This window comes from Coenobita brevimanus, chromosome 16 (genome assembly GCF_032717465.1).
Source record: "Coenobita brevimanus isolate Jiangsu-jjx chromosome 16, ASM3271746v2, whole genome shotgun sequence".
Lineage (NCBI taxonomy): Eukaryota > Metazoa > Arthropoda > Malacostraca > Decapoda > Coenobitidae > Coenobita > Coenobita brevimanus.
The window spans coordinates 22639333-22653519 of NC_136969.1; the positions used below are offsets into that span (position 1 = coordinate 22639333).

General features: G+C 42.5%; 1 protein-coding gene across 1 annotated transcript in view; it reads right to left on the reverse strand.

Moving 5' to 3' along the window:
- LOC145390995 (arylsulfatase H-like) overlaps nucleotides 1–2169 on the reverse strand; it is a 163273-nt gene extending 161104 nt beyond the window's left edge. Inside the window, exon 1 of the mRNA XM_080265728.1 lies at nucleotides 1985–2169. Within this exon, the coding sequence (XP_080121854.1) occupies nucleotides 1985–2169 (185 nt within the window). The remainder of the gene's footprint in view (nucleotides 1–1984) is intronic.
- Nucleotides 2170–14187: the final 12018 nt, after the last annotated feature.

A 14187-nucleotide genomic window follows, 5' to 3' on the forward strand; every position in this document is an offset into this window, starting at 1 on the left:
CTATCACCAACCCCCTCCCAGCACAAATGTCCACTAACGCACTGCCATTCGCATCTATCTCAGCAGGCACACCCCATTCACCAACTATTCCATCCACCTTCACATTCCCTACTTTATCATTCATATCACCGATCAAAAACACTCTCTCATTCCTTCCAAACTTTTCCATGCACACTTCCACGTTTGTCCAGAACTCTTCTCTCACTCTGCTTGCACGATCTTGTGTTGGCGCATACACACACACAATCGCCCAGATTTGTATTCCAACTTTTAGTCTTACCCACACAATCCTTGAGCCAACTGATCCATACTCTCTTATGTTCTTCTTCCATCTTTTACTCACAACAATACACACTCCTTCCTTTGCCCTTTCATTCCCACCTACTCCTGCACATGTACCCCATCCATACTCCTATTCTCTCACACTCTCTCCTCTCCATTAAGTTTCAATTACTCCACATACATCTACTTTCGCACCCTCAAGCACCTGGACAATCTCTCTCTTTTTCACCTCATCATTTGCACCCCGCACATTCCACGTTGCAATCCATACCATGTCCTTTGTACGGTCCTTGGTCGTCATCTCTTGGTCAGTCCTTGTCCGAGGCTTCTTGTTCGTCTTTTTAGTTAGCTGTTTTCCGGGGAGGGGCACTAACCCTCCTCTAACCATTTTAGTCTTGAAAACCCCCCTACCCCCAGAGGCCTTAAATTATACCATGTGCTTACCTTTCTGAAGACAGTAATGATAAGTGGAATGGTGTACAAGTCTGTTAGATAACCTGACCTGACCTAACCTAACCTATTTCTAACTTAATTGAACTACCAAACAAAACCGCTAAATTCTAACTATCGTAATCCTAACCACCATTGGAAGTATTAAAGTATCAAGTATTAAAACTACTTCCTACCTTTCGACTGATTTGGGGACGTTGTTATCAGATTTGGCATATTATTTTAGCAATATATCACACATGAAAGTAAACATAAAACAAATGACGGCAAACTGGCGCTACTTCGGCGTACCAATCTCACGTTTTCTCTACCAGAGAGCACCTCTCCAGCATACAAACCCCTCCGTACTCTCCTTCTTGGAAAAGGCTGCGCGGCCGAGGTTTAAAGGTATCCTACCGGGAAGAGCCTCGTCACACAGATGCTTCGCGAGAAAGGGAAGCCTAGATCATGTCACGTATTCTATTGCTATATTCTTGCTCCATTCAGACAAGTTTTACTCGTGTATTTTATAGTGATGGGATCAGTGATACATCTAACAACATTAGTGGGAAGAGCCTCTCTTACTCTCCATAAAATCGTCTGGAGGTTGAAAAAAATGAAATATAAATTACGTACTCTGGCTGAAAGTACTATCTGATCCACTGAAATGCATATTGAAAAATATAAATTATTCATTGTTGTATTATAGTGACTTTTGTGTCTCCCTGTTTGTTAATCTGCCACGTGCAGTTCCCTGCCAGTACTGTGTCCTGTCTTCCATATTTCTTATTCTTCCCAGAATGATGGATAGCGTCCTTCGTTCCATACACATTTGTTTGCATGATCATCAACATCCCGCCTGTTTTTCCAGTCTGCAGGTGGGCTGAAGTAGTATACAGTGTCACGATAAGGAAAACTACGATAGCAGAAGAGCTAATCAACAGCTTTGCTAATGAAATGGGCCACACATTTATCCATTCACCATTCAAGCCCTCGGGAGTATGGCTTCACCTGATAGACACACCAGTGCACACTCAGCTTCATATACACCTATCAGAGTCAATCCAAAGACTGTTGAGTTAAAAAGAGGTATCAAACCATTGTCATACACGCCTTAGTACAGAATTCATCAAGCCAGCTCGATCCCTTGTCAGATTCCTATCATGTTGCTATCAAATATAAATAATTCATGTAGCACCCTCCATCACTACAGCCAACTGGAAAAATTGAGCGAGAGATTGATCCTGGCAGTGCATGCCGTAACTCAACTGACCTGTCGATGTGTGGCGTATTGATGGTATCGTTGCCGTAGCAGCCGAGGTCACCGATACCCATGTCATCAGCCAGGAACACCAGGATGTTGGGTGCCCGACCTGCACGCCCACCACCATCACCCACTGCCCTCACTGCACTCACACCCACCGTCCACCACCACGCCAACACCAGCACCACAAGCATTCTCCACACCTTAGATTGTCTCCTCAGCTCTGAAAGAAAAGTAGACTCTCTGTTCATAAATTTTGGCCCACCTTGATTGTGGAAAAGAAAACCAGAAGTCACCGTAAACAAAAAGTTAGTGATGCAATGGCAAAACGAACACACACAACAATACACCAGAGAATCGAACAGCTATCCACATGGCTTCTCTCTCTCTGCCAAGTAATTTTTTTTTTTTTTATGCAAGGGAGAAGGAACCAACGGTCAGGAGCCCGCAAATTGTTGCCTCCAAGGGAAAACAAGAACAAGATAAGAGAGAGCCAAATTCAAGATCCGTTCATTTCTGCATGCCTGGACAAACTGCGTCTGTAAGACTGGAGATCGTGATCTGCAGGAAATACAGACAGAGGGAGACAGTTCCAGAGCTGGCCTATTGCATACATGAAGGACTGGGAGTAGCGGTTAACTCTTGCATTAGAAAGCTGAACAGAAAAGAGATGAGTTTGTTGCTGGACGAGCGCTACACGCCTGCTGTAGTGATCGTGAGATGCAAACAGACATTTCAGACGATCAGTGACCATTGAAGTACCGATAAAAAAGAGATAAAAATGCAACAGTGTCGGTAAGACAGAGAGGTTGAAGGAAGCCATTAAGAGAAGGAGAGTTAAAGAGACACGAGAGTTGTCCTCTACACAGGGGTGAATAAAACCTGTGTGTGCAGGGGTAAAGAAGGCACGGAGTCGGCTTAATGCACCTAATCTCTTGGAAACAGATTTCACAAGAGAGGTAATTATGATCTTTCCAAGATAAATCCCGAGAGAATGAAATCTCAAGTATATTTAAAGATGATGCAGAATTGAGTTGGATATTGCTGAAAATTAGAGGGGACTCCTGTGGAAATTTTGTCGGGTTGATAGATGCAAGGGCTGAGTTTTTGTCGCATTAAAACAATAAGATTACTTTTACCCCAATCAGAGATTAGACAGATAGGTAGATAGATAGAAATAGAGTTCGATAGACAGTTAGACAGAGAGAGAGAGAGAAATATATATATATATATATATATATATATATATATATATATATATATATATATATATATATATATATATATATATATGAAAAACAATACCAGTGTTGCAACGAACAGCATATTTATTACGTCCAGACGTTTCGACATATTCATCTATGTCATCTTCAGTGGATCTAAAAAGATGAAAAAAAAGACCTGTAAGGTATTTAAAATTCTAAAATAACTATATGAGCATGAGCTCATCGTACTTACATAAAAGAGAAAACTTAGTGTTAAATTATAGGGGGACTTAACTGCACAATATATTCATAGGGACAGCAGATAGACTATTGTTTAGAGCGGGTTTTCGTTCATAAATATGAATGGATTCTGGTGTTCTTAGATTCACAGTGGTGCATGTGTCTATTATACAGAAATTCTTGGGATCAACAGAAGTATTACAAATATATGAATGTTCCCTTACCGCTGAGTGAGGAGGGTCGCTCACAGGACATAATAAATATGCTGTTCGTTGCAACACTGGTATTGCTTTTCCTGTATAATTGCGGTTCCCTCAGAACAAGCCTGTCTCAATATATATATATATATATATATATATATATATATATATATATATATATATATATATATATATATATATATATATATACAGTATATATATATTGTGTGTGTGTGTGTGTGTCATACACATACACACATACTATATATATATATATATATATATATATATATATATATATATATATATATATATATATATTGTGTGTGTGTAAATGTTGAAGGCTTCAGGAGATATAGGGGTGGGGTTAGTCACTGACCTGATAAATATGATAATATATGAGTGTGTTGTCCCAGATGATTGGTTGAAGAGCGTAATTGTAAATATGTACAAAGGGAAGGGTGATGCCCTGGAAAGAGGAAATTATAGAGGTATGAAGCTTTTAGATCAGATAATGAAGGTAATGGAGCGACTCCTAGAAGGTATGATTAAAGGATGAGTGAATATTGATGAGATGCAGTTTGGGTTAATGCCAGGCATGGGGACCACTGATGCCATATTCATAGTTCGACAGCTTCGGGAAAAATATATTGGAAAGAAAAGCGATCTGTATTTTGTTTTTGTTGATTTGGAAAAGGCCTTTGACAAAGTCCTTAGAGAGGTGGTGAAGAGGGCAATGAGAAAGCTTGGGTTGGGGAAGTGGCTGGTCAGGGTGGTTATGGCCATGTATGTGGGTGCTTGCATCCAGGTAAAAGTGAATGGAGATTTGAGTGATGAGTTTTCCGTGAATGTTGGTGTGCATCAGGGGTCAGTTTTGAGTCAAATGTTGTGTATCATGGTACTTGAAGCTCTCTCACGTGACTTCAGAAACGGACTCCAGTGGGAGATGTAAGCTGATGATTTGGTGTTGATTGCAGATAATGAAAGGCAGGCGGAGGAAAGATTTAGGAAGTGGCTGGATGGTATGGGGCACAAAGGCTTAAGGATAAATGCAGATAAAACAAAACTGATGATATCTAGGTTGGTGGCGGTACAGTCAAAGAAGAGGGAGAGTGGCCATGTGCAGTTTGCCATAAAGGCGTGGGAAGTTATTCCATGTTATGCAGTGTTTGTGATAAATGGATGCTCAAGAGATGTAGTGGTATTAGAGGTAGACTGCGAGATAATGCTGCTTTTATGTGTGCGGCGTGTCGGGGAGAGCAGGTGGAGATTGGCAGGCGTGAAAGGATTGAACTTGCTGGTGAGTCTCTTGAGTGTGTGGAAGAGTTTTGTTATTTGGGAGACATGTTATGTGCTGGAGGTGAGGCTGGAGCTAGCTCTGTGGCTAGTGTGAGACATAGGCTAGTTAGAAAAAGTTCAGGGAACTGATGTCTCTCCTGACATTGAGAGGACTCTCTCTACGTGCTAAGGGTCTTTGTATGCAGCATGTGTTAGGAGTGTGATGCTGTATGGCAGTGAGATCTGGGCAGTAATGGAAGTGAATATTCGCAGACCCAAACGTCAAGAAATGACAATAATTAGGTGGATGTACGGTGCGTCCCTGCGTGCACGGCCTGGGGGGGCTGGCTTTACGAAAGAAGAGTTGAGAGCTACGATGGGACTGGAGTGTATTGGTGTTGTGATGAGAAGAGGTAGATTGAGATGGTTTGGGCATGTGGAGAGGATGGGGGATGATAATTGGGTGCAGAAGGTGAGAAGTGTTAATATTCGGGGTGGGCCTGCGAGAGGTAGACCGAGAAAGACGTGGGACGAGGTCATTAAGTGTGACCTCAGGGTTAAGGGACTGAACAAGAAGGCTGCCATAGATCGAGCAGCATGGAGAGCCACCATTAGGTGACCAAGGACGATGCATGCAAGGATGTTGGAGCCTACAAAAATGAAAACGAAAACGAAAAACGAGAGAGAGAGAGAGATGTATGTGTATAGATACATTATACATAAAAATATATGCATATCTATGTATATCTATATCTACACCCTTGTGCAAATTTACTGAAACATTTTCACACTCAAGATGGAATATACAAATACGTCAAACTTCATCCATCGTTTTATTACACATTCATAATATTGATATTTCATTATGGGATATGACCTCCTCGGTTCCTGAGAAGCATTTTGACACGAGTTGGCCTAGAGTCCACAAATTCTGAGCAGTCAATAGTGATTTTAGGGTCCTTGTACCACACTTCAATCATGGCCTGAATCAGCTTCTCTTTCGCTGTACACTCCATACCACGGAGGCACTGTTTGCAGACTGACCACAGATTGTTTGTCGGGTTCAAGTCTAGAGAGTTGCCAGGCCATTCCAGCACCTCAGTCTTTTTCATATTCATGAAGTTTTTCACTATTTTCGATGCGTGGCATGGAGCTAAATCCTGCTGAATGAGGCCAGTCCCATCAGTAAATGTCTTTTCTAATTGTGGAAGCACTCTCTTCTGAATAACTTCGATATACTGTGATGATCGCATCATGCCTTCGTCTGGATGCAAACTTCTGACGCCGTCATAATTGAAACATTCACAAAACATTTTCTTCTGAGGGTGTTTCATGGACTGGTCGATATGAGCCTCATGAAGCTTTTCTCCTGTTGATCTCCGTACATGCTGACTTCTGTGGCCCTGGACGAAGAAATAACTTTCAGTGCTGAACAGCACCTTGCCCCACTGCTCCTTTGTCCAGTTTCTGAAATTCAGGGCCCATTTGTACCGTTTCTTTCGCATGGTGTCCGTGAGGAGTTGCATCTTAACAGGCTGACGAGTTTTTCGGCCGACTTCTAGCAGTCGTCTTCAGACAGTGGACGAACTCACTTGTAAATCTTTATCCTCCAAGTCTCTCTTCAAGGCATCGCTGGTCTTCCGAGGGTCTTTTCGGCTCTCTCTTACTACGTAAACATCATCCCTCTCTGTTGTCTTCCTCTTACGGCCACAATTCCCCTTCTGGTTCGGTGAGATTGTACCAGTGTCATTCTTCAACTTGACGATACGACTCACGGTTGCAGGACTGACTCCGACTATGCTTGCAATTTCTCTATAAGTCTTTCCCTTGTGTTCTTGCAAGGTTATGATCTTCGTACGTTTGCGTGGTGTTACATCCATCACATCACTCATGTACATACAAGTCAACCAGTATTTGAAACAGTGGTGATATATCAAAGTAATGCTTCAGTTAACCTGGAAAAAATGTTGAAACTTGTGCATAAGTCATAATTTCGACCCATGTCAATCAAAATAAGCAAGCAATCGATATTTTAGCAAACATACGGACATAATGATCGAATGGGACACAAGAGTACATAATTGCCGGCTTGTTTCACTTAATTTGCACAAGGGTGTATACGTATATCTATCAATCAATCAATCTATCTATCTATCTATCTATCTGTCTGTCTATCTATCTATCTATCTACCTACCTATATATGTGTGTGATATATATATATATATATATATATATATATATATATATGCATATATAGTGTGCATGTGTGTAGGTAGATAGACAGATAAATAGACAGACAGATAGATAGATATACAGATACAGAGACAAATAGGTAGATAAAGACAGATAGCTTGGTAGATATATTCAGGTATAGAAATATGGAAAGAGATAAACATAGTTAGATAGATAGATAGATAGAGAAGCAGAAAGCTAAAGAGAGAGAGAGAGAGAGAGAGAGAGAGAGCAATATTTGTGTATATACATTAATTATATATACAGTATATAATTGACGCACTGCCTGCGACAAGGGGTCAAGCGCCATACGAACGTAAACAAGAAAATTACAGTACAAGTAAGGAAAGCGCCATCAGATTGTGGTACTCGGGCACAGAAGGCACTGTCGCTTTATAAATGTCTTGTGTCCTAAATATAGCACAGTACAACAATGTTTTATACCTCATTAAAGACTACATTTTCTTAGGTTTTACATGATATACATCTGATTTCGCTATGTTCAGTACTAACGGAATTATGGCATGATGAATCTACAGAATGTTACGTAGGAAACGCGAGTGTAAGTTTAAAAATTACGTCTGAACTGGTAAACTGATGACTAACAATATACTATTCTGCATCGATTAAAAATTGCATTTTATAATGATTCATTAGGCATCGGTCTGAGTTCTCTATGTTAAATAGTAACGCAGTGGTAACGTGTCGAAAGTTCTTCCCTCCGACTAACTCAGTGAGGGAGGGCTAGGCGTCGTTCACCGCTGCCAGACGTAAGACCAACTTTCCTTATCCTTTCACTCTCCTCTCCCTCCCTCCTCTTTTCCTTCCCCCTCATTTCTCCCTTACCCTCTCTCTCCCCCCACCCCTCTCTCTCCTCCCTCCCCTCTCTCTCCCCCCACCCCTCTCTCTCCCTTCCACCCACTTCCTCACCACCCACTGGCACCCCAATCCCCCACCCTCATACATAGCAAGACGTGTCATTACAGTACCTGAAGGTGGTCTAAGTTGGACCACAACATTAACACCTGTTTTGAAGTTATGTGGGTTTTTCCTTACCATTCTTCATTCACGAATTTTGAATTATAAATCCAAGTGAAAGTGGAAAAAATATTCTAAGACGTAAAAATAAAATTGGGAAGAATATACAATTTTCGGTAAACACGTGATTCATTGATGTAAGTGCACTTACAAGAACATAGGGCGGTTATCAGTGTTTCGGCTCTTACTAATACCATAGAATATACCGTACTTGTCAAACAATGCATTTCTTGCAGATGGCTGCATGTGCAAATATATCAAATTTAATGGGACTTTTCCTGAAAATAATTCAAGATTTAAGGTTAAAAAATATAGAACTTTTCTGTACAGCTTTAAAAGAAGCATTAGCGTATGCGGAATCTGATTCCTCTGGGCTAGTAGACAGCATAATAGGCTACAACAAATCATGTTGCAGTTTCATGGTTTGGTTTTGCCTAATAAGGAAAAATAAACATACACGAGTCTCACTGTTTACTGAAAAATTCATACAAATTATAATTATATATATAAAAAAAAACTGAGGACGTCGTGGATCTCTTGCTTGCAGTACTGTAAACGCCATCACTCTGAGGAAGTCATTGTGAAAGTGACGGTGGTGGTAATTGTGGTAGTGATGGTGGTGGTAGTTAATTAGTGGTAATGATGGTGGTGGTAGTTAATTAGTGGTGGTGATGGTGGTGGTAGTGGTAGTGATGGTGGTGGTAGTTAGTGGTAGTGATAGTGGTGGAAGCTGTGGTAGTGAAGGTGGTGATAGTTAGTGGTAGTGATGGTTATGGAAGCTGTGGTAATGATGGTGGTGGTAGTTAGTGGAAGTGACGGTGGTGGAAGCTGTGGTAGTGATGGTGGAGGAAGCTGTGGTAGTGAAGGTGGTGGTAGTTAGTGGTAGTGTGGTGGTGGTAATTAGTGGTAGTGATGGTGGTGGAAGCTGTGGTAGTGATGGTGGTTGTAGTTGTGGAAGTGAACCAGTGCAGAGCAGGACCTCACCATGCGGCAGATCACGCCCAGTCGCCCTCCTTCTGGTAAGAAAGGGAAATTGGATGTGACATCCTAATAAAATGTTTCACATTAGCACACACTAATGAAAACCTACCAACCTGGGGATACTAAACCAGTATAATAATCATTTTACAATTTACGCTTGTTGAAACAAACATGAAAAACTTGCATACCACTAAAGATCTCAAAAAGGGAAGTCTCTGGAACAAGATAATACAATATAAAATATAATTTTATAAAAAATATGTTATTCCATACGATTACTAACCAAATTTAATACGAGTTGCAACAATAGTGCCACATGACTGCCGGTATGAGGCCCACATACTCCGCTACATTACACTTGACGACCAACCATCCACTTCCACACAGGGGCCACTCACAGCCCATCTCTCACTGAGGCAACACCTCCGCCGCTGTTTCCGGTGGGACCAGCTCCCTGCAGCAGCCGTTCCAGCCGAGGGGATTGGGCCTGTCTGTTCTACCAGGAGGTTGAGTGCCCTGGTCTGCCCACCTGGAGGTCGAGGCACCCCCACTATGACCCTCCCTCCCACCACGAGTGCCCTGGTCTGCCCACCTGGAGGTCGAGGCACCCCCACTATGACCCTCCCTCCCACCACCTGGATCGGGGTTGTGCCCTCCTGCCGACCGTGACTGGGCCCTCCCTCCTTGGCCTTCACCTGCTGCTGGGGAGCTGGGCGAGCGTCCACAGCCATCTCCATCCAGGGCAACAGGGTTTGAGGCAGCATCGGGGCGGTTCCACCTGCAGCTCGTCGTCGGCGCCTCCATCAGTGCCGTGACTTCGTCGGCGCCTGTCCACCGGCGTCTTGACCTCCACCCTGCTTCCCGTCCCTCCCTGCCTCTCGTCAAGCATTAACGACCCGCCTGACGGCCTTGCTCTCCACCACCTGCCTTCTTCTACTGTTGCGGCCTTCCTCTTCATCTTCATCGTCATCCAGCTGCTCCCATTGAGCCCTCTTGTATCATCACCGACTCTTCACTGGCGGGCCTGACACCATAGGCCCGCTTCCACTCTAAGTCAGGTGGAAGAATCTACACCAACCAACCAACTTCCACACAACACACCCTCCCTCTTGCTACCAGGCAACGCTGCAACCACTCACTCTCAGTCCAGCCCCTCTTCTGTCGAGGGGAAAAAATGAATCAATACAAAGCATTACCCGCATAGTAATAAAAATTTTAGAAAATGTTCGTAAGTAGGCGGAAAACGGAAGTTTTTGGAGTTTACTATGCATTAATAATGTAATTTTTTTGATTAACAATTCAAGACAACAGTGATAGATATTCTTAAAAACAGTCGCAAGCAGGCACACTGATGAAAGGCACTATGCCGACCAACGCTGGGTCATGGAAACCAACCACTCGGCCCCACACTGTCTGTCAACACACACACATAAACAAACACACACACAAAACTACTTTATTCTTTCTGTAAACCTGAACAAATGATTATCACTATAGATAAAAGAACTGACATAAAACTACAATTGTACTCAGGGAGAAAACATTTTAAAATAAAAACTCACCCACCACTGACGAGAGGCAAGACGATCTTGCAGCAGACAGAGTAATCATTTTGTTTGTGTGTGGAGTTGGTTGTGTGGTGTATGTGAAAGAAGGCGTTATGGGGTCAGGGGGTGGCCATGAGTCTTCATAAATTAGGTTTGCGTATTTTCTCAACTCGCAGCCTCCGAAACCATCACATAATTTTTCTGCAACAATTAAAAACATAAAGCTGTAAAATGTCAGAGCAAAACCTCATACCTGTGGTTATTATCGTTATTCTGAAACACTATGATGAACAAATCCAATATCGTTATAGAAGGATTTACGTGTATTAATATGATTTTGTATTCTATTTCTTACTAGGTTTATGGATTGTTTAATTTAAAAAAAAAGCAAAACTGTCTCACCTCGTCAATCATAATCCAACAAATCGTTGTCTACATCCGCTTCCAAGTCGTTTTCATTGCTTGGAGTAGGTGGCATACTTGATGTCTGTCTCTCTTGGTGTGAAAGCAGGTCCTTGAGGTAGGGGTATTTCACTGTGTCAATGAATGCCAACAAACATTTAAGGCTTGCCACCTTTGCAGTTTTCAGGGGAATGGGCACATCATACTTTTGTGGGAGTGGCACGTCACTGAGGTTGAACACCTTCCGGGAGAAGCTTTTTTTGCCAGGCATTAACCTGACGGGAGTCAATGGTGTAGCACTGTAGGCCATACGAAGAAAATAACCTTCCTTGTATAAGTGACTGAAGATAAACATTCTGGCGTCTTTGAAGGAAACAGACTCACTCTTTGGTTTACGATTCACAACGTACTGCTTTAACACATCTATGTCCAAGAAGTCTTGCTGGTGCATCCTCACAACTAGATACAGAGAAGAAGTTGCACTCTGGATAATACTACAGTAAGAGTCAAAGTCGTAGATGTTACTCTCACGGATAAATTTCCTTTCAGTATTTCCGAAAGCACTGTCACACGGCAAAAAAGAGTGGCCTGGCATGAGATACACATGTTCTATGGTATTTAATCGTCCACTGTGCACTTCGTGAAGATAATTAAGGATAATATTTACATTTTTGTTTTGCCCTCCATAGTTGTCAATGAACACAATTAGGTGATTGAAAGCCTTCTGATCGTACTCCATGGCAATCCATTTCTTAAGACAGCTGGCGATTTCAACAGAGCCACGCCCACCTGTAATCTCGTCCCACACGAACATTGATGATGTATTCGTCTTTAAGTTGTGAATGCAAAAGTTATACATCCACAGCTTGCGATGGTAGTATGCAACACTTGTGGAGAGCTTGGGGATAGGAATAGTCTGCTGTAAGTCAATGCAAATAACAGCGACATTGTCATTCTTGTCGTCTTTTTTCTCCTTCATTAATCGTTGTCCCTCTGCTGCTTTATCCTTGTGCTGCTGTAACTGGTCTTCTAAGTCTTGTTTGGTAGTTTCAGTGGTGGCAGAATTGATTGAAGTGGTCAGTTTATCACATGTGCTGCAGGTGTCCGATTTAGGTGGTTGAAAAGCAATGTTAAATTCTTTTGTGAATGTCTTGTGGTAATAATTTTGGGTCACCTTTTCGATTTCAGGATGATTGGCAGTCATCCATTCTTTATACAACTGATAAAGCTTAGAGATGGTCAGGTTAGATTCCAAGTAACGCCTGTGGGGATTTCTGACACGACTGTAGTGACTTGTCACCGTCGGTAATTGATTGATGTGATCTCTAACACATCGCGCTTTATCTCCTGTAATTTTTCCAACAGGTTCGTGACGTCCGCGTTGGTCCAACACAGGAACATGGGTGGAAGTTGTTTTGCCTACTGCACACATAACCCGTTTCCTGGTAATCCCAAAAATAGATGTAAATGCTTCTCTACACACTGGGTAAGTTTCATTCTTGTAAACAACACTGTACGAAAACATGAACTCGCGACGTTTTCCAGGATTGTCAGGGGTCTTGCTAGGCCGGTGTCTCTTTACACTAACTTTGTGAACGAGTTTCTGGATGTAAGCAGTCTGTGCATCATAGTTGGCCATAGCCCAGAACTCACTAAAAAGTGTTCTGATGACAGGCAGGGTCACTTTCTGAAAACAGCCATCACGGCAAGGAGTTCCAATTTGCCGACTTAGTACACGTCTCCCAGTCTTGACACTCACGTACTCTTTTCCAGAATTTCTGTTAAATTTAGCTATATTTCTTGCCCACTTAGCTGGTGTACACTTCTTTTTTCTACTCGTCCTCTGATGTGTGTTAGCCTCCTCTCTTGCTGTGTCTTCGCCACTGCTTGACATTACTCCGAGGGTTGGCGTGGAAAATGAAGATACTTTGTCTCTTATTCTGGCTGAAATCTCGCGCCAGCTATATCTGTCTGTCCACCGCTCCTATACGCTCTTTCTCACCCGCTTCTTCCCCTTCTATCCGCAGCCGCGCAACTAGAGTCAATGGGAGTGAGCCCGCAGGGGAGGCCTATCTAAATGAGAACCGTTTTTTATTGGATACCGTTTTAAAAATTTAAAATCTATCTCTCCATTCTCTCCATTCTCCCCCTCCCATCACTCCCTCTTTAGCAGGCTCCTACCCTCTCTTTACCATTCTGTCTGTTTGTCTGTCTATTTGTCTGTCTGTCTGTCTGTCTCTGTAAGGAACAAACTGTAGAGGGGGGGGGGGCAGAGGGGAGTAACTTTCCTTCCTTCCTGAGGGGCAGAGATTCAAATTGTAATAGATGAGGACTGTTTTTTATTGGACGCTATTTTAAAAATTTACAGTCTGGCTCTCCATTCTCTCCATTCCCTCCTCCCATCACTCCCACTTTAGTAGGCTCCTACCCTCTCTTTGCCATAATCTCTCTCTCTCTCTCTCTCTCTCCATTCCGTAAGGAACAAATTGTAGGGGGGGGGAGAGGGGAGTAACGACCTTATAACTTTCCTTCCTTCCTGAGCGGCTGAGATTCAAGTTGTAAAAGGTGAGAACTGTTTTTTATTGGATAGTTTTAAAAATTTTCAATAGCTCTCTATTCCTTCCCCCCCCCCACCATCATTCCCTTTTTAGCAGGCTCCTACCCCCCTTCTCTCTCTCTCTCTCTCTCTCTCTCTCTCCCGCTCTCTCTCTCTACACCGTAAGGAACAAATTGTGGAGGGGGCAGAACCTTACAACTTTCCTTCCTTCCTGAGCAGCTGAGATTTAAGTTGTAATAGATACAATCCAGTTTTTAATTATTCATCTTCTTGGGTGTAACAATTATCAACAGTTTACGTACCAGTATAGGAATAATAAAGGTACCTTAAGAATACAATAGTCCATAAATATGGCATACTTTAACTTAGATACATCATGATGCTTACATTGCCGTACGATAGTTTGGGCTGTCCAGCATCCCTCCTCTCTCTTCTCCTCCTCGCGACCGTTGTCCTGGGCCCCTATTCAAAAACGTTCCTAGGAAAGTCCTAAGAACTGCTCTCAGCTGGGACCGTGTCTTGGGAATCGAT